The sequence below is a fragment of the Pinus tabuliformis genome, chromosome 3_2 (assembly GCF_031772625.1).
Source record: "Pinus tabuliformis cultivar Carrire ecotype Pingquan chromosome 3_2, CPIR1, whole genome shotgun sequence".
Taxonomy (NCBI): domain Eukaryota; kingdom Viridiplantae; phylum Streptophyta; class Pinopsida; order Pinales; family Pinaceae; genus Pinus; species Pinus tabuliformis.
The window spans coordinates 1,022,482,758-1,022,504,944 of NC_142302.1; the positions used below are offsets into that span (position 1 = coordinate 1,022,482,758).

Sequence of the window (22,187 nt, forward strand, 5' to 3'; positions counted from 1 at the left end):
AACCTAGGAGTTCAAATTAGCCTCCTTGGCCTACACAAGCCCCAAAAATTAAATAATGTTCTAATAATTCAACTTTTGGTGACAAGCCCACCAAACTAGCTCATAAATGAAAAAGTAAGCCTCTTAAGAGGTCAAATAATAATCTATGCATGTCATAGGGCCCTCTAAGAGGCCTAATGAGGTCTATGGGTGCCACAATGAAAAATAGGACCCTCAAAAGAAGTGGACAAGGGGTTGGCCGCTTGTAATAACCTGTGGTGCTCCAAATGAAATGTGGGGGCACACAAGTGTCCTCATGGGTCTCCAAACAAATCGAAGATGCATGTAGATCATCTGCAAGGGCTAGGATGATGGTGTAGGTGATGCCACATCATCGTGCAAGTCCTGGACCATTGCCAAGTGTATGGTGCAAATCTGGGGCCAGCTGGGCATGATGGATCAGGTGCATCTTCCTCGTCCAATAAGTGAACCATGAGCAATCTTTGAATGGTTGTGGTGATCCATGGAGTGCTATATGTTGTTGTGGAGGCCCATGGCTCTCAACACATACCTTACATGTGCCAATCTAGCCCATTGGAGGATTAGGACCCCGTATAGGGAGACCAAACCCAAGATGGAGACCATCTACAATTTTGCAAGATACATCCCCTAGCCTTCCAGTATAACAAGTCATTAGAGAAATCGAGTAAATGAACTTACCTATTCATGGATCACAGGTGGGGGCTTCATAATGGCCTGTCCTTCCATAATGGGCTTCAGGATGTGCCAATGTCTCCTAAACTCCAAATAGGGTTAACCAATAATCCTATTAGGTGGTCTCTACTTTTAAAGGGGATAATATAGTCAAGGTACATCCTTCAAAAGGTGGTGGCATGTGACAGATAGGTGAAAGAAGTAGGGGACAAAAAGGGGCAGCCCTGGGTCACATGCTAGGGTACAAGGGTAGCTAATAAGAGGGAAGCCCACACTTGGGTTTATAATGTGTAGAAGGGAGCAATCATGGTACATGAGGTGCCCCGGCCTTGATTTTTCCACCCTTCTTTATATGTCTTTTTCCTTTTGATGATTTTCATCAATTAATTGCATGATGCATGAGATATAGCAGTGAATATCCCCCTTTAATAGTAGGGCGGTTCATTGCCCACAAGAGGTTGGGGCAATCATGGGTTCCTATATGATGAGGGAGGTTCATAGAACCTGTAGGAACCAAGGTGATGGCCATGACGATGGAGTAGAGCTCATGTATTGGCTTTTTTCCATGTGCTAAATGTGTTTGTCCTGGCCATATTTTGCATTTTGTGGTACATTTTCCTATTGAATGTGGGAAAATATGCTTTTATCGTTCTTTTTAGCTGCATCAACCTATGGGGCATCATTCCAAGCCTCACCCAAGACGAGGGCAAGGGAAAGGGGCGAGCTAACACTATGTGGACCCAATAGAGGAATGTGGACCCAGGTGGGGGAATGTTGAATGGGGTAATAATAAATGGAAAGAGGGTAACATAAGCAATAAGGGAGTGGGACCACGCAACCAAAATCAAGGTTTCCCATGAAATACCATCCCTAAAGCCAAATTGTCAGTAAAAGAGATCCCACAGGATTAGAATCCAAGGTTAATATACAAAAGAGGTCTAGGGGACAAGAGCACAGACCCAGCCCATTCTTTCTGTCGAATCCCCCCATTAATCCATGCCTAGAAGTGTCCATGATAAGCAAACTACAATACTCAATTACCAAATGAGAAGGCATACCTTTAGGTTCGGGAGGCCCACCTTCAAACATACGATCATGGCAGATGGGCGAGGGACCACATGGCTCACTCAGGTGGCGGAGAAATGGCATAATGATCTAGTTGGTGGCTGCAAGGGGATGCTGGCTTCTGGAGGACCATCTTGGAAAAAAAAAATCTCCTAAGGATATCACTCACAAAATGGTGGGTAACATCTAGCTCCAACTGGGACGTGATCTCTCGAAGAAGTGGGCGAAGCTACCCAAACAAAAGGTCACGAGAACTCCAACAATCTCTTGGTTATCGTAGACTTGTCACCTGCACATATGATAGATGAAAAACACGGGGTTGCATGCTTTTGCGGGGTCTCATGATTGCACATGCTATATGTTAGGCCATAAAACCAACAAAAAATAAAATAGGGAAGTATGAATCTATTTACCATGAGAAATATCATATGACGTTAATTCTAATGTGGAAATGAGCATGCAATGCATCCTACCCTAACATGCATGTGACGAAGCTATCATTAAGTGTAATCATAAAGCCAATGCAACCAACATATCATCAAGTCAATATAAATATGCCTGCCTATATGATTACTCATGCAACAAGTCCCAAAGCAAATACAAACCAAAACACATGGAAGATGTTGTGGGTGGGAGATGGGAAAATATGATGCCCACATATGGATGATTATGTGAGAAGAGGTAAGAAAAAGATGTAATCTAGTCCATGAGATCTTCTCTAGCAACCGAAATATAGAGATGTCAACAACCAATCTCATAAACTTTCAATGGATGGTGACCTTCGGCATATCACTTCCATCATTGTCCTTATTATTTACGTCATGGCTTATGGCCTTCATCGAGTTATGATTAGCAGGAAAGGGAGGTCGACAAGATGGAGAAACACAAGTAGGTTGCACATGATGATTACACTGGAGAGGGGAGACTATGTAGTGATTAAAACCCTGAGGGTGTGTCCAAGGAGGAAAAGTATAATCAATGATGGGCTTTTCCTTGACACTATACTCGAGAGGGGGAAAGGGCTCACAATTACTTAAGAACATATGACCAAGGGTTAGGGAATCGCTTGATGAAGACCCAAATTGTTGACCAATAGGAAAAAGGGAGAAAGAAGTATTGTATTCAACGGGTTTTTCTTTCCCAAAATCATAATCTAAAGGCTCAAGTGATTTGAACATAGAATCATACTCAGGAGAAGTGGGAGCCTTATCAATTTCCTTAGTATCAAAGATTGGGTCTCTCCTAAAAGGAAAATTGATCACTTCCAACTACCCCTCTTTATGCAAAGGCAAATGAAGATTCTCCTTCCCAAGGGTATCAATGGGTATGTCATCATAAATAGTACCTGAGGGGAAGGGAAGAGCAATCTCATCCTCACCCTCCTTGTCAGTGTCATAAATGGAAGCATAATCAAATTGAGCACCAGCAATTTCCCATTTCTCCTTTTCAATGTGGAAATAATCTTCAATGTCATCTTCCAAGGGGCTAATGGGATCATCTTTCTCAGGGTTTTAAAAATAGGATTCATCGAGAGTAACATCCTTGAGAAAGGTAAGGTTGGTCTCAATTTCACTTTCCATAAACTCATCCTTCCCAACACATGTGTCCTCAAAATCATTACTTTCATCATGTGGACCCAAGGAGGACTCATTTTCTTGCTCATTACCTAGATTATTAATGCGTTGATGATGCTCGATGAAGGCTTCCTCTTGGATGCTTAATGTAGGGTGTACTTGAAAATGTCTAAGAAAGCCATCAACAAACTCATCAATAGATGAGAAACTCCTAGGTTCATCATCATGCAACCATGAGTTATCACCACCGAGAGATCCCATGAACAATAACAGAAGGACATCTTAGTGAACAACCTTCTCTCTTGAAGCATGTGCATTAAATCTTTCTACGTGGTCAATTGCAGAGAGTGGATCACCATCAAACACGGGCACCCCACGTACCATCCTTCCCATGACATGATTAGGATGCCCAAGGATGCTAGCAATGTCCAAAGCAGGAAATTTATCAAAGAAAGACAACCTATTTGAGGTATACATGAAAAATATGTAGGAGTCACCAGGGTGAAATTAAAGATGCCTAGAAAAATGCTTGCTTCACCCTACAAGCATCGACCTTAAAGTTCAATGAAGAACTAGGGCTTCATTCTTCCAATGGAGTCACCAATAATGATATGTCAATATGTCGTATGGGAACAAAGCACACGTTTCGCGTCCCCAACAACGATGCCAAAATGTTACTGCTCAAACTAGCAGGGGACCTAAGGGGGATCCCTAAATGGCAAATGCTAGGACAAGGGCAACAAATGGAGACTTAGCCCATTGTCACCTCAGCTAAGGCTCCCTTCTATTTACGGACTTTCACCGATGGGGGAGACCTGCTATGTATGGAGTCACCAATGAAGGGTAAGTCAGTGGATGTGGATGACCCAAATAAACCCTTTCCCAGAAGAGTTTGAAGGATGGTGCTTGCTTGTTTTCTTAGCAAGGTACTATGTATTCTAGGGAAAAGAAGAAAGGATTTGAGGATTAGATTTATGGGATAAGACTTGTGAAGGAGTTCCCCAATCCCTAAAATCCTTGTTGGAATTGGTATCCCAGATGGTTCTTGAAGAATGATCTTTCAAAGGAGTGGGACCACACAGGGCCAAGTGGACCCAGTCTAGGGTATGAGGGAAGAATGTAGCAACCAATGATATTCTTACCCTAGACAAGGAGGGGAAAGGATCAAAGAAATAATTTGCACTTGAAGGTGTTGTTTTGACCCTATGAGGTACTAGCCTTGGGGATGGTAGGGCAAGTTTTGATCCCGGAGCTAGGGCTTGGATTTTCTCCCAACTCCACCGTCGGAATGGCTTCAAAATTGGAGGAGAGCTTGAGGAAAGGCCAACACAGGAGACCCTAGGAGATCGAAATTTTTTTTATGGCTAGCTTGTCAGGAAATTGATGCCCTAGCTACCCCAACATGGCTAGACCTGGAAGAAGATGAAGGGATATGAGTTTTAGTGACCACCCTTGGTAGATCAATGCCTTAATCTTTGGGAGAATGGAGTCTATAAATATTAGTAGGATTTCTTGGTTCCCAGTCAAGGAGGCCTCAAGATCATTTTGCTTGCCTTTTAGGTCAAAAAGAAGCAACCTTGCAACTTATATTTCGATGTAAAGTCCATGGAAATGCTTTCCCAAGGATGAGTAGGTACAGTTAAGGGATGATATAAACCATGTTTCCTGTTGTTAGGCTTGTTGGTACAATAAATCATGTATCTTCTTATGAACCTAGCTACCTGCTCTTGCATCTTGGGCCAATACACATCACTCTACAAGTTAGCCACGATCTTCCCTACACCAAAGTGCCCTACAACCTTGGAGGTTTGAGCCTCTCTATGTTGATTTCTGATAGCATCAAATGTGCTCTAAGCCTCAAAATTTGTAGGGACGCTTGGACGCATCTATTCCACAATACCCAGAAATCGTTTTGTGAAATTCCACTTGGAATCAGTTTTATTAAAATAATTAATTATTTTTAATGGGTGCCTAAGTCTTAACTTAGGGAACTAAAATAATTAAAGGGTATTAATCTAATTGTGGGTGAAACTTCTAGAAGAAGACGAGGATCAAGCCAAAATGATCTGAGCCATTGATTAGAATCTAATCTGGGCCATTGGTTCTCAACATAAGGATTATAAGAAGAGGCTTGATGGGCATTTGGAAAAGACAGAGAAGATTAGAAGTTCGATTTCTGAAGCAAAGCAGCTGCCGAAGAGATTTTCGATAGTGATCTTTTGCAGAGAGGGGCAGGGACAGTGTCTGGTGAGGAGTCTTTTCCTAGGCCAGAGAGTACAAGACAGAGAGGATAGAACGACGTCCAGAGAGAGGCTGACGCTGGCCCTCGTAGTGTTGACGCAGTGGCAACGCAGAGCTTAGAGGGAGATCGAATTTCCTACTTAGGAAATCGAGTTTCAGAAGCTGGGAGCTGGTGTGTGAGACCGGGAGGCCGGAAATCGAAGTTTCTTGGCAGCAGAGTATTAGAAGGAAGAGCAGCGCAGTTCCTAGCAGAGGTAACACAAAGACTGTGTAGGGTTGACACAGTTCTCCGTAGATGCTAACACAGAAGGGACGCAGAGCCTCTTTCCAGCGAGATCAGGGTTAGATTCTTTCAGTGACAGGGTGAGAGCATCTCACTACTTGTTTTGTCTAGTTTTTCTCTATACTGGATAGACAACAAGGCATCCATAGATTGTATTCACAAAACTACTCCTTAATAATAAAAACCCTAAGTTGTTGCACCGGTTTTCAATCATTGGGTTTTTCGGGGACATTTGTCCAAAAATAACTGTGTAGATGTGTTGTATTTCTTTCTTGCTCAATTTCTTGTTTCCGCATTTTTATTCAAATGGTGAAGGTTGCAGTGTATTAGTTTTGGTGTTTATTGTAGGAAATAGTAAATAATTTGTTCAGTAATTAACAAATAGAAGGAACTTAATCAGTCGCTATAGTAGAAATTTGGGGCTTCCAAATTTTCACATCTGATCAGCTGCAATCGCTCACCTTTAGGAGCACATAGCTTATCCAGTCTGTAGAGTAACCCATCCTCGAGATGTTAGTCAACCGTGTTATCGCCATCATGCACATGACTCTGAGTCTGCAACTATTGATACACCTCCTTGAAGTACTCATCTTCTGAATATGTCTCTCGGTATGGATCATGGGTGAATCGCTCCATGTGCATAAGAGTCCCCAAAGTTGTGATCTTCAATGTGGGTGGTCTTGAAAGCATGTCGACCAACTTGTTTATGCTTCCCTTCTTATAATTGATCACCAAATGAAACTGTTGTAAAAACCCCATCCACTTGTAATGCCTGGTTTGTTGTAGCTTACTTTGGGCCTGCAAGTACTGTAACGGCTGGTGATCTATGTGGATTATTGTTTCCTTTCCCATCAGATAGTGCTTCCACTTCTTCATAGCTTGCACCATGGCATAGAGCTCCTTGTCATAGGTAGGGTAGTTAAGGACTACCCCATGAAATACTTCAAAATGGTAGCATACAAGCCTTCCTCCCTGCATCAAGACAGCTCCCATAGCATACCCACTCGCATTTGTCTCCACTTCAAAGGGTCGTTGCAAGTTTGGTAATGTCAGAATCGGTGCTTAGCTAATCCTCTTCTTTAGCTCTTCAAAAGCCCTTTGTTGACCTTTTCCCCACTGGAAAATCTTGCCACTTGTTGTTATGGTGTGGAGCGGTGTTGCTACCGCTGAAAATGAGGATATGAACTTCCTTAGGTACTGTGTTGTCCCAATGAAACTCCTAACCTCAGAAACATTAGTAGGCATCGGCCATTTCATGATGGCATCCATCTTGGAAGGATCTATCTTCAGTTCTCCTCCATCGATCACATACCCCAGATACACCAAAGACTGTTGCGCAAACTCGCACTTCTTGAGATTTGCTAGCAGTTGGTGCTTCTTCAATGTTTCCAGCACCTACGTCAAATGTGACATATGCTCCTCCCAGGTAGCATTATATACCAGTATATCATCCAAATAGACAATAACAAATGAATCTATAAAAGGGCGCAATACATCATTCATTAATCTCATAAATGTAGTTGGTGCATTACATAAGCCAAATGGCATGACTAACCACTCATATAAACCTTGCCTGGTTTTGAAGGTGGTCTTCCATGTATCTTCTTCTTTGACTCGAACCTGGTGATATCCAGACTTCAAGTCCAACTTGGTGAAGTACTTTGCTTGTTGCAACTAATCTAGCAGATCATCTATCCTAGGCAAGGGGTATTTGTTCTTGAGCATGATTTTTTTCAACACCCTGTAATCTATACACATCTACCAAGTCCCATCCTTCTTCGGCACAATGATGATGGGTGACCCACATGGTGATGTACTCGATCGAATGACACCCTGTTCCAGCAACTATTGCAATTGTTTCTTCACCTCACTTGCTTCTATAACAGACTATCTGTACAACCCAATATTTGGAAATGAGAGTCTGGCAATAGTTGGTTCTCATGCTCCACTTCTCTCTTAGGTGGTAACCCTTTAGGCTCTCAAAACACATCCTTGTATGTCCGTAACAACTCCAATTGTTTATGTTTCTTAGTACACCCCTCAAGGGATGCCTTGCCTCTTATTGACTCCTCTTCAGACTGACTTTCTCTTAAAAACAATAAAACATACTTCTTGCTCGAATTGATCAATTTCTTGGCTTGGTTGGCACTTACCAGTGATATTTTCGACTTGCCTTTGTGCGTGTTGATAATGAACTATTTTCCATCCATGATGAGCCGATACTGGTCGGCTCTCCTCATGAATATTGCATCACGCATGCACATGTATGGACTCCCAAACACGACTCCACTACATCAAGGGGAACCACATCTAGGTCTACTTCATCAATAAAATCAGCATTGATAGCCAACCTAATTTTACACTGTTTTGTTACCTTCAACTCTGCGTCCTTATTTACCCATCCCAATGAATATTGGTTTGGATGATCACAAACTTCCAGCCCCAACTTCTTGACCAACTCTTCTGCAATGAGATTCGCCTGTAATCCTGAGTCAAATAGAGCATCAACCTTTGTCTTCTTGACTTGTATCTTTATATGGAAGAATTTGGTCATTTCTTTCTCTTCCTGTTGCTGAAGGCTACTCAAATTCACCTCCTTCTGTACTGACGTACAGACGATCTTCTCATCCACATCCGAGTTGCTTTCAACTTGGTTGCTCGAATCAGTGGCCATGAGATTCTTCTTCTTGTTCTTCGGGTTTAGCTCTGGATGCAACTTCCAACATTTTTCCTCTATATGGCCATCGATGTTGCAGTGGTTACAGTGGTTGCTAGGATCTTTGCACTGTGTGTTGTGGTTGTCGTCTTCTTATCTTTTCCCCCTTTTTGCTTCTTCTTCCCCTCCTTAGAAGCTTCTTGTTTCTCCTTCTGCTTCGATCCACTTGATTGCGCTCTCTTTAGGCCTATGTTCTCCAGGTACTGTGCCTGTACACAAGCCTCGTCCACCAATTTGGGCTTGAACAACATCACTTGCTCACACAAATAATGGTGCAGACCCCGCAATTACTTAATGAGTACATCTGGGTTCTTTGGAGAGATACCCAACATTATAGTTGTCTTCCTGAATTTCACAATGTACTCTTGCATGCTTTGGGCCAACTTTTCACTGAAGTAATGCCGACAGATCCACTGGTCCTCCACATACGCAATGGGATAAAACTGACTTAATGAGGGTTTTGAAATCCTCCCACTTAGTCACTGGAGGTTCTCCCTCCAACCTCAGGGTTTCCATGTGGCTCTCCCACCAAGTCAGTGCATGGCCCTCTAATTTCAGCCACACGAATGAGATATTTTTCCCTTCCTCGATCTGATGGACACTGAAATAAAATTCCAGTTGTTGCAACCAGTGGTTTAGCTTCAAAGCGTCAATCACGCCATGGTACGACTTGATATCGACTTTTGCTTCCATTTTAAACAAGACTCTGATTGGCTCACGACACTCAAACTGGGTTGATCTTTTTCACGTCCTTTCTTCGACTTGTTCTCCATTTCTCCCCGATCTTTTGATCCTCGTTCTGATTTGTCCTCTGCATTTAAACCCCCATCTTCTCCAAATATCCCCAGCTTGTTATTCAAGGCCACCATGAGGAGGCTTACATTGCGGTTGATATCTACGACTTCTTGTTCCAACCGCGTAAACCTCACCTCTGCAAGATCACGAGGTTCATTTACAGATTTGTCGGCCATGATTAGGGTTTTATGATTTTTGGCCCCGCCGATCTAGATCCCTGCAATCTCCACAAAATACCCAAAGAAACCTGCTCTGATACCAAATGATCCATAAACTGTCATGGATATTCCACTAGACAGTTCGTCACAACAGATCTGATAATATTATATTAAAAATCTAAGATTCTACACTATTACAGTTTTATTAAACTTTAAGATATGTAGATTTAATTGTAATTAGTGCATGCATGCGAATGGAAATTATGCAGAAAAGTAGAGAACGACAAAATAAGCTCACACACACACATAAGACATAAGATATGCTCTTTGGAAAACCCTTTCGAGAGAAAACCCAATTAGAAGGTGAAGTCACTTCGCCCTCTTTCTCTGTCTGGAAATATGGCTGCAGGTACAAAGAAGTAATGTTTGTGGCCTGTGGGTTGCTACAGTACACAAATCCTTTCTGTTTTCTCTACCTCCTATCGTTCTTGGCTATCTTTGCTCAGCTATGGAACAAAATGCTCTAGAAAGAATGGAATGCCTCTTCCTCCCAATGACCCGGTTATAACATAGCCCGATAACCTACTAGTGGTTAATTTTGACAACATCAACTCTTAACTAGAGTTACAATATAGACTCTTCTAGAGTCTTTTACATCATAATCATGTGGCTAGCCCATTTTGTTGAAATTTCTGAGTCTGACACATCAGAAATCCCTACTGCATTATCTGGTTTATTTTCTCCTACTTGTTCTTTTTATTAACAAGTTATTTACAGATATAAATACCGAAAATAAACATAAATGCAGCCTTAACACATATACATATCAACAACTGAAATAACAGAGACAATCACACAAGGGACACCGTGATTTTTGGACAATCATCCCCGGAAAAACCCAATGCAGGAAAGTCGGTGCAACAGATATGAGGGTTTTATTATTATGCAGTTTTTTAATACATCTAGGGTGCCAAAAATGGCTCACCCAACAGAGAATGTCCTCAGCAGTAGTACCTCTCCTCAGAGACAGATATTCTAGCTGATCAAACACCGGATGAACGATCCCACAACAACAATGGCAACTCCTTAGCTGGACAACGAAAGTTGCTCCAAGCTTCTCTACTGCTCTGCGTCACTCTGCAAGGACTGCGTCACCCTTCCTGGCTCACCAGCACTCAGTCTGCCCCACGAAAATTCTTCTGGCACTACCTCTTGGCCCTACGTCAGCTCTGCTAGCCTCTACGCAGCTACTGAAGCCTCTGCATCAGCTCTCAGACCCTCTGCGTCACCCATGCTAGCCTCTTCGGCCTCTACGTCAGCCTCTCCAGATTCTGCGCTGTCTCTCTGGCACTATCTCTACCTCTCTGTTATGTATTCTTGGTGTCGGGCCGAACTGCCCCTTGCTACCATAGATCACTTGTTCGATTCTGTCAGCAAACCCCGCTCCAAAAAATCGAACTGACTAATCGATTTGGTGTATCTCCAACTAACCCTCAAGCCTCCTCTTATACTTTTCCTATTAGGTCTTCAACGGCGAAGATTAAGTCCCTAATCAATGGCTAAGATTAGATTTGGCTTGATCCATGTCATTTAGAACATTTTCACCCAGTTTTATATTAATACCCATTAATATTTTAATTTTCCTAAGTTTAGACTTAGGAACCCCATTAAAAATATTAATTATTTTAATATCCCTCCAACCAGGTGGAATTTCCCCAAACCATTTCTGGGTGTTGGAGATCTTATGTGCCTTAGCCTCTCCACCAATTTTCATGGCTAGAGCACATCCGATGCTACCACAAATCAACACTCCCTCTTAGCGACGAATGTGTTGTAGTAATGCTCCATCACTGAAACATCACACTAATTCTCCACACTGGTACCTGTGTTGATGCTTGGTCTACTGCCTCACATCATCTGCACTATTGCTTCCTGTATTGCTGCCCATGACACTGCCACTGCCACTGCTACATCTGTAATGCAACTCCCTCTCAACATGCTACCCATGCTGCCTCTAGCACTGTCACTGCTAACTGTTGCACTGCAACTCAGTTACCGAAGTTGGTAACTGACTTCTCCCAAATACTGACATCCCAGTTAGTTTGGAAGCCTTGTGAAACTGAAGCTGCCTCTGCTGCTATCCTGTGCTCCCTCTACTGCCACTACGTTGTTGCATACACCTCTGTGCCTCTCGCACTGCTTCAACCTCCACTGCGCTGCCTCAGAATTCTGCACCCAAGCACTGTCTTGCTGCTCCACTACACTTTGCTCCACCCGACATTTGTCATCATGCTACTATCGTTAAGGGCTCCCGTAGCCGGATGTGATCCAAGAGTTTGGGTACCTCAAGGATCATGCCCCTTTGTAGTTCTTTCGAACTACAGCACTAAATCACCCCACCTCCTTCCTAGAGATGTGGCTTCCATCTCTACCAAATAAATGTCGAATTGGTTCCCTTCTCCCTCTTTCGTTGCTGCCTCAGCAAAACTCAAATCTGGATTTCTTTGGCGCAAGAAACCCTCTAAGGAACAAGCTCCTCTAGACTCCCTCTGAGTCCTGATTTCCTTTACGGAAATCCTCCCACCAAATGTCAAATCACTCCTCTCCAATCCTCCTTTGCTGCTGCAACTCGGATCTAGATTTCTTGGCTGGAAATCCGTCAAGGTAGCGACTCCCTCTACCTTGGTTCTGTCTCCATAGACACTGTTCTACTTTGATAGAAACGACGTCCCACCAGCTCCTTAAATCACAATCTGCCCACAACTCCCCAAGCCCAGCAACCAAAGAAATTGAGCCTTTCAGGCTCTGCGCAATCCCAGCAACGACTGCATTTGCACCTCTTGGCCACAGCGTCAGATCCTTCTTGGCTGAGAAAGACGATCAGGCACTGCGTAGGTCTAATCTGCCCCTCTCTGCCTCTGCACTGACCCTCCTCCTGGCTCGAAATGATGACACAGGCTCTGCGTCACTTCCTCTCTAGCTGCTTCTGCTCTAGAACAATGATGTCTCTCGGGAACGCTGCTACTGCTGCAAATTCTTCAGATCACTGTTGGTGCCTTCAGTTCTCCTATGATCTGTAATCCTCTAATACCATGTTGAAATTTCTAAGTCTGACACATCATAAATCCCTACTACATTATCTGGTTTATTTTCTCCTACTTGTTCTTTTTATTAACAAGTTATTTATAGATATAAATACAGAAAATAAACACAAATGTAGCCTTAACACATATACAAATCAGCAACTGAAATAACTGAGACAATCACACAAGGGAAACCGTTATTTTTGACAATTGTGCCCGGAAAAACCCAATGCAGGAAAACCGGTGCAGCAAATATGTGGGTTTTATTATTATGCAGTTTCTAAATACATCTAGGGTGCCAAAAATGGCTCACCCAAGCAGAGAATGTCCTTCGCAGTAGTACCTCTCCTCATAGACAGATATTCCGGATGATCAAACACCGAATGAACAATCCCACAACAACAATGGCAGCTCCTTAGCTAGACAACGAAAGTTGCTCCAAGCATCTCTACTGCTCTGCGTCATCCTTCCCAACTCACCAGCACTCAATCTGCCCCACAAAAATTCTTCTGGCACTGCCTCTTGGTCCTGCGTCAACTCTGCTAGCCTCAACGTCAACTCTCAAACCCTCTGCGTCACCCACGCTGGCATCTTTAGCCTCTGCGTAGCTCCCAGCTGCCTCTGCGTCAACCTCTCCAAGCTCTGTGTTGTCTCTTTGGCACTATCTCTGCCTCTCTGTTATGTATTCTCGGCCTCGTGCCAAACTGCCCCACTTCCACAGATCACTTGTTCGATTCTGTCAGCAAACCCCGCTCCAGAAAATCGAACTGACTAATCAATTTGGTGCATCTCCAACTGACCCTCAAGCCTCCTCTTATACTTTTCCTGTTGAGTCTTCAATGGCCGAGATTAAGTCCCTAATCAACAGCTAAGATTAGATTTGGCTTTGATCCATGTCATTTAGAACATTCTCACCCATTTTTATATTAATACCCATAAATATTTTAATTTTCCTAAGTTTAGACTTAGGAACCCCATTAAAAATATTAATTATTTTAATATCTCTCCAACCGGGTGGAATTTCCCCAAACCATTTCTGGGTGTTGGAGATCTTATGTGCCTTAGCCTCTCCACCAATTTTCATGGCTAGAGCACATCCGATGCTACCATAAATCAACACATTTTCCATGAATAATGGGGGTTGCCGCGACATCCTCCCGAACTATAGGCATGAAAACAGGGAGGTCAACTTCTGAGTGGCATAACTTTTGCATACGGACTCTGATTGATGTGCTTCTTGCGTCATTGGAAAGATCTTTGTATGTAGAACAACATGAAATGGTGGTGCACTAAGGTAGCAAAGAAGTTTTACCCCCAAAAAACGTCGTTTGATGCTTGAAAACGCTTCCAGAAGGTTTCAAACTCTGTTTTGCCAAACTGGGTCCCACCGATAAAAACAGTCCTTTGAGCTAATTCCTCCCCTTTTTCCACTCCAAATGCATCGATATGAATTACAAACAATATAATGATCCAATCCGGATCAATACTACCATCCATTTCATTAACTTTCTTCTCTAATTGAGATAACCTAAATTCCAAGTCTTCACTTTCTTCATGAGTCAAGGATGGGTCTTCAATGAATTTAATTGGTGTAGCAGCTTTCTGAGTAGGTATGTTGGAAAACAATAATTGCACTCCTATTTTTTCACAACCAAAAAAGGGATCTTCTAATCAATAGTTTGGTCATAAGTAAATTACATACCTTAATTTAGAGAATATTAGAATGTTTGAAGCTTTATTGATATATCTATGAGATTGGAGGCCTTCTGGATTTGAAAATTTGTTCTGTAATACTCTAATATGTAGTTTGCAATTCCACAGGTGTGAGTTGAATCTAATGTTCCAACTAAAAGTTATAGTAACTTTCCCAAAATTTGTTGATTTTTTGGCCTCTTCCCATGAGCAAACTTGTATAGCGTGCCACATGTCCAATTCTTGAAATATAATTTTGGAACTTGTACCTGAAGTACTTCTCTATGTCTCCTGAAATTCTTGAAGATTTCATATTTGAAAATTTTCAGACACGATGATATAGCAAAAATACTAAGTTGACATGTTTAAAACTTATTTCATGATTGTTCACCAATTCTAACTTCAATAGGGTATAACTCTGAAAGTATGGTGAACTAAATTCTGAAAATAGAACTAGTTATTCCCCAATATTTCTCCTCAATATGGTCCAAGTTTCACTTTATGAAGCCTTACAAAAAAAAAAATTAAAGCGCAAATGCTGAACTGACCTATTTAAGAATGATTTTTGGAGCATACCGAAACCCTAACTTCATTGGACCATATCTCCAAAAATATAGTGAACCAAGATTTGTAACTTGAACCAAATATTCACCACAATTTTGTCTCAACATGGTCACAGTTTCATGGTCTGAAGCCTCACAGAAAAAAAAAAGTTACAGTGAAAATGCCAAACTGATCTATTTGAGAAACCCTAACTTCCTTGGATCATGTCTTTGAAAATATAGCCAACCAAGATCTAAAACCTGAAACAGAGATTGCCCAAGATGTCCTCTCAATCTTCTCCAAGTTTCACCATTTGAAAACTACTAGCAAAAAGTTATAGCGAAAATGTCTCAACAACCTGTTTGAAGCAGCAAAACTCTAGAATCAAAAACTCAAAACCAAATGTTATGACCCTTGCACCTTAAAAATAATAAGAAACTAATAATTACAATCATCTTTGAGGAGAAAACCTCATTTTACAATAAATACAATGAACGAGACAATATTTGATGATTCTAAGACTAGGTCTCCTTAATATATATATATATATATATATATAGGAGACAAAGGGTACAACTATAATAAAATGGGACCATGAGAGGTTCTAGCCTACATAACAATATAACAATAGAAATGTAATCACTCAATATCTAGGTCTTAATAAGGGGTTTTTGGGTTAACATGGGGCTTATATAGGGCTTAACATAATCTATACAAAAGCTTCTACACATTGTTGCATACATGTCCCTCTTTACTTGGTCAATTTCTCCATCAAAATTAGCCCTCCCATGATCAGATTTTACGAAGTATCTCAGCAGCCTGCTCCAGTGGTGACATGAGACTAAGGTCTCCTCCCTTGGAACCAAGTAGATTTTACCCCTGGCCAAGTTTCCTTATGCATTGCCCTTTACTGTTATTTCCATTATGATGCTATGCTTCTTTCTAAATGTTACCTCCAGAAGCCTCACCATTTTGCTTTAGGAAACACGGTGGGAAACAGGGCACACCACATATAATTGTTAATCCAAACCTTGAGAAAAATCTGAGTTAACAAGGTTTATCATTTGGAACTTCAAATATATACAAGATTGTCAGTCAAATGCACTCATTGTTGGTTTTCAGAAGTACAGTTTTATTTTGATGGCCTGCGGTATTGAATAACAAAATTGGAATCGTTCCAAATTTTCTTGGTAGTACCATGTAGATCTTATATGTCATTTTGGGACATCTTCAGAAATGTAAAATGGCATTAGAATTTACAAGGCTTTGAAAATGGTAGGGTGCACCATGCATGAATGAAAAGGCCTGTCACAGGGAGGCCAACTCAGAATTCTCGAAGTCACTATTCTTGGGTCTATATAGGACTTAATGGTCGTACGTTTTTAGAGGTGTTTGGTTATTCTTGATTTCAATTCTGGTAAATATCCAGGGCTCTTATTGATTAGTACAACTTTTCATTTTATGAACATTCAAAAAAAACCATTTGTCATATTAATATAAATCATTCATCACTCATTATTTCAGTTCTCCCCTCTAATTTGTATTAGTTTATGCAAATATTCTGATTCATTTTCTGGCACTTCCTTTTTTTCTAAATGCTGCATATATTAATTCATAAAGCAAATCACTCCTTTTTCACATTAATCCTTTGTAAATTTGCATGCCTACTGTCTTTTTAAACTAGCTTTCATTTCTCTCTCTTTTTTCTATATGTGCATATAAGAGGAAACAAAAATGAGTAATACACAACGCTAAACAACAAGAAAGCAAGTTGAATGTCACAGAAATAACCTTCGGCCAGTTGGTAGCAGTAACATACAGTAGACCAAAGGCCATAATCCCATAATATACCAAAGGGTCACCAAGACTGGGTTCATTTGAAAACCATCATCTCCTTCTAGATTCAGCAGCTTTCTTAAGAAATAGAAATCCCTGTTCTGCAATTTTGAAAATTCAAGAAATAAGAAACAAAGAAAGAAAACAAGAGGTTCCTATGCTATGACATCTTTCTGGCTTGAGTTGTTTTATAATTCAATGAATAGCCATTATTTGATTTCAAATACATGCTTTCTTTCAGAAAAATGCAAGTTGAATCATTCAAACTATGTTCCTCGACAAGGCTACTTATTACATAAGTCACTGATTGATGTCAAATCTATTCAGCTTGTCTTCTACAAATAACATGTACACAGCAGTGTTGTAGAACTCAGATTCAGCAATGACTGGACTAGAGTCCTGTTGTGAGATCAGATCTGGAAACCCCAGTTCCACAGATGTTGAGATCACAAAAGATTTAGGGGATTGAATGGAACTAAACAGCTAACCCAAAAACATGCTAATAAAAGAGAAAAACAGCACTAAAACAGTGCGCTGGAGGCTGGAGCTGTCCATTAATGTGCTAGAAGGATAAAGGTAAAGAGTATAAGTGAGAGAAAAAAAACAGCTATTGAACAAGAGTTGCACCTACAATAGATATGGATGCCCATAGGGTTAAACACTTTACTAAGAGAGGCAATGATAATAAATATGAAGCTTTTGAGTGGTGTATTTATACCACCCAAGTAGGTAGGGCACCTTCTCCAAGGAGGGGTTATGCACCTGTTACCCACCACCAGTGGGTGACCCCCACAGGAGAACTTTTCTCCTAGATTTGTCTTCAGCCGGCAGCCCTTTGCAGCCACTAGATAGCTCAATGTGCCACCATTCTCTGGCCCTTGAGACAGCCATTGTGTGCCCTCGCCCATCTGTTATGATCATATGTTTGAGGACGATAATGTGATTATGATGCTATTTATTTTATCCTTTGAGGGGCAAGTAAGGGAATGGTATCTTTGTCTCCCTCCTAGTAGTATAGATGACCGTGATAAATTTGAAGATATCTTTGTTAAAATATGGTCATCTGATGCCAAAGGGGCCTTCAATCTTGAAAAGTTTTACCACATAGTTAAGTAAGGTAAGACATTAGGGAGTTTATCCAAAATTTTGACAAGATTGTTAGGGACATTCCTGATCACTTTAGACTCCCCAACGCACTCATTCTTGACAAATTCACTAAGGCTGTAGGAGGACATCTAACATATTCATTAAAGGATAAAAAGCCTAAGAGTCTTTCTGAGGCCAAGGAAATTGTCATGGAAGTTGAGCAAAACCTGAATATTTCCAAGATGGAGATGTTTGAACATCCTAGAGCTAAGGTTGAAGCCAAAAAGAGTAAATCCAAGGACCAGGTTGAGGAAGCCCTTGTCATGGCCCTCAAGAAACTTGATAAATTATTCGACATGAAATCTAGGGATATTATATATGAATAAGTTCACCGCTCTTGAAAAGGCTCAAAAATCAAGTTTTATTCCCAAGAACAAGCCTTTTGGCAAGAAATCTAATGATGAAGGCAAGCAAGGTCCACCCCAAGTTCCTAACACTTTAGCCCCAACTAATGTTGTGGAACAAGAATCATCTTCCGAAGATGAACAAAGTGATGATGAAGAAAGTGAAGATGAGGAGGGTGGTGAGCTAACGAATATAGTTGAAACCAGTGTCTTCAACATCATATTAGGTGATCAAAGAGATATAGAACAGTCGGTGAAGGAGCGCGTTGTTAAGGCGCTCTGTATGCAAAGGTCACCGGTTCTAGTCTCACTGATACCAAAAAATCCAGCATGGTTTCCGCTGGTGCGGCTCATGCCGGGTGCGATCCCCGGGTGATTTTGACGGCTTAGATGCCCCTGAGTCGTGGCCTTTCAGCCACAGGGTAGGAGTGATTTTCAAGATTCACCCACTTATCAACAAAAAAAAAACATCATATTAGGTGACACATTCACTCATCCTCTAATTAGTGAAGTGACACTTAAAGACGAAAAGGATGAGCCTATCCTCAAAGCTGATAATAGTGGGAGATTCAAAGGGGTCCAATACTCGAGAAAGAATGATAAGAACCCCTCAAAAAGCTCCGAAGAACCAAAAGAAAAGGAATCTCCTCCTAAGTAGTCCTTGTTACCCACCATTTTGTGGGTGATATCCCTAGGAGATTTTTTTTCTCCAAGACGATCCTCAGCCGACAGCCAGCAGCCCCTTGCAACCACTAGCTAGCTCATTGCGTCATTTCTTCGTCACTTGAGCCAGCCATGTGGTCCCTCGCCCATCTGTTATGATCGTATGTTTGAAGATGGACCTTCCAAACCTAAAGGTATGCCTTGTCATTTGGTAATTGAGTGTTGTAGTTTGTTTATCATGGACACTTCTGGGTATGGATTAATGGGGGGATTTAGATTAAGGGGGGGATTTAGCGAAAAGAATGGGTTAGGTCTGTGCTCTTGTCCCCTAGACCCCTTTTGGATATTAACCTTGGATTCTAGTCCCGTGGGATCTCTTTTACTGACCATTTGGCTTTAGGGATGGTATTTCACGGGAAACCCCGATTTTGGTTGCGTGGTCCTGCTCCCTTATCCGCTTATATTCCCCCCTTTCAACTCATTACTACCACATTCATCATTTCTCCCACTTGTCTCCACATAGGGTTAGCTTGACCCTTCCCCTTGCCCACACCTTGGGTCAGGGCTGGAATGATGCCCGAAGGTTGATGCAACTAAAAAGAAAGACAAAAGCATATTTGGCCACATTCAACAGGAAAATGTACCACAAAATGCAAAAAATGGTCAGGACAAACACATTTAGCACGTGAACAAAAGCCAATACATGAGCTCTACCCCATCATCATGGCCATCGCCCTGGTTCCTACAGGTTCTATGAGCCTCCTTCATCATATAGGAACGCATGATTGTCCCAACCCCTGGTGGGTAATGAACTGCCCTACCTTAAAATGGGGTATTCACTGCTATATCTTATGTCCCCAAACAACTGAGGAAAGGTGATTGTTGTTGCAAATGACAATGGGAATGTTGATACAAAAATCCAAACTGCTACAAACCTGTGTTGAGATCTCAAAACCATATAGTCTTCAACCGCTACACACCCGTGTGCAATCTTGCATATGTGAATAAATGGTGTCGATGTCGAACATAAGCAAGAATCATTGGATTACCGACCATTGAGGATGTCGTTAACCAATGCGAGATATCCCACCTTTGATGTCAATGGGAATCAAGGCACTAGGTACATTCTACTAGCCATGAATGGATTTGTCGAAGTCGAATGGACTGCAGAATTCATCCACCAAGAAACATTGATGTATTTCCTTAGTAGATGACAAGGATACCTGCCATTAAGGCATGTAGGCTCCCAGGTACCTTATCTAACCCTAACCTTGGTCCCAGATAATTTGTTGATGTCGATGGGACAAGGCTTGTTGGCAGGTGGGCCTTAAGGGATCCCACATCAACCAACTCGAGTACAAACATAATGACTTGAAAGATACATGATTTGAAGAACTCATACAAATTTACAAACTTTATTGGGAACCTTGCCTGCCAGTTACCTGGTTTTCAAGAAAAGTCCTTGCCCAGTTGCGCCAGACAAACTGGTTTTCACAAAAGGACTTATTTTTCTCTTTACTTCATTTATTTACAATACTAACTTTCCTACTATACTGGAGAAAATATGTCCTCCTTCAAGTGAAAGAGAACTTCCAATGAAGCCATGTGCGGATTAGGCACAAAGATATAGTCATCCCAGATTTAACATATAAAATTTAGAATATACATGAGCATGAAAAATCAACAGTTTTGAAAGATGTGATACAAAGAGTATTTGAAGATGAGAGTGGTACTTTGACTGAATTGTGATCTAGAACCAATGCTCGATGTAATCCTGGTGGTATTGGCTCATTTCTTCATTTGGACCACTCTGAAAGCCCTCCTCGGTCATGCTAGGCAAACTTGAATAATTGGTCTACGAAATGCATATAAGGCTTGTAGGGCATGGTGAAAGTTCTTCAAACTCAGGTTCCGTTGGATGCTTCCCATCATATTTGGTACATGATTGCTTGATCTCCTTAGTAGATAGGCAAGAGGAATCAAGGGAGACTTCCAAATCCTTTTCTGGTTGTGGAGAGATAGATAATTTCCTGAATGCAGTCAGGATGAACTCTTCCTGAGAGGCAGATACCCCAACTACTGCTAGGATTTGAGAAAGTGCTTCGAGGGACATTCTTCAAGCTTCTCAATCATTCTTGAATTTCTCCTGCTAGTTGATGATCCCTGTCTCGCAACATGGATTAGTACAAAGGGGTTCTTACAACACCCCAAAAATGTTTTGTCTTTAAAGAGCTTGAATTTTTAATCTAAATGAATTAAAATTGCTAATTGCAATAAAACTTACCAAACTTGAACTCCTCGCTTACTTGGACAGCTAGACTTTGGAGTGACCCCAAACCAAAGTAGATGCGTGGCTCTTCACTCACGTCTTACCGTCATCTCCGCCCTCTAGTTGCCCTGCAACTAAGATCACACAGAAAACTTGTGAAAGAAACTATGCTCTAATCCCTTTTGCACCTCCCCGGCAACGATGCCAAAAATGTTGGGGAAATTATATGTGTTATAATTCCAACATTAAATTATCAATCCGGGGTCGTAAGACTTAGAGGCACAAGCGCAGGTAACGTAGGATCAAAACATCTAACCTAAACTAGAGTGAGAAATCAATTTACTGTTTAAGTACATAATTGCTATTTATAGTTTGAAACTAATCAATTGAGGAAAACATGCTCAAACAATACGAATAAGAAATTCTAATCACTGTGCAAATGAAACTAACTCTAATTAATCATAAACCAAGCAATACAAATTACTATTCAAATGATTTTAATCTAAATGGAAATCTCAATCTAAATAATAAGATCTATTTAATCTAAGTACAAGAATATTAAATCAATCAAGATTAATTTAAAATGATACCAAACTTATGCTAAATCTTAATTCCAATAAAATTCACTCTCATTCAAACAATCTTAAACTAAGGCAATGGTCAAACAAGACTTCAACTAATCTAATTCCCGGTGTTGACCACTACCGGTCAACTACCCATGCAGTACACCCCCTTTTCTTTGCAAAAAGGGGCGGCACTTGATCGACGTGTCCGTGCCATCTTGCAGTCATCAGCAGCTTGATCATTATAATTGTAAACCCAGTCTGCATGTATAAATTGTAAATAATCTTAGCAGATATGAGTCGTTTATGTAAAATTGCCTAGGTGGACCTAACTTTCTAATGATAATCTACGTCCCGGAAGGTTTTTCGTCTCACCGATCTATGATCGGCAGAGTTTTCCTTCAGCCTGACCCCAAAGCCGGGATGCATTTTGTTATTAGAACTTTAGGAGAATCCTAGTGTGTTAATCTGCTAGATTATAGTTGTGTCGCAGAAACTGGGTGATTTATGAGGGCTATGATAA

At 41.2% G+C, this 22,187-nt stretch overlaps 1 protein-coding gene across 1 annotated transcript in view; it reads right to left on the bottom strand.

Moving 5' to 3' along the window:
* The window catches only part of LOC149184062 (uncharacterized), a 171,656-nt gene that overhangs the window by 122,119 nt on the left and 27,350 nt on the right, over positions 1-22,187 (bottom strand). Inside the window, exon 2 of the mRNA XM_089418829.1 lies at positions 16,635-16,780. Within this exon, the coding sequence (XP_089274955.1) occupies positions 16,635-16,780 (146 nt within the window). The remainder of the gene's footprint in view (positions 1-16,634; positions 16,781-22,187) is intronic.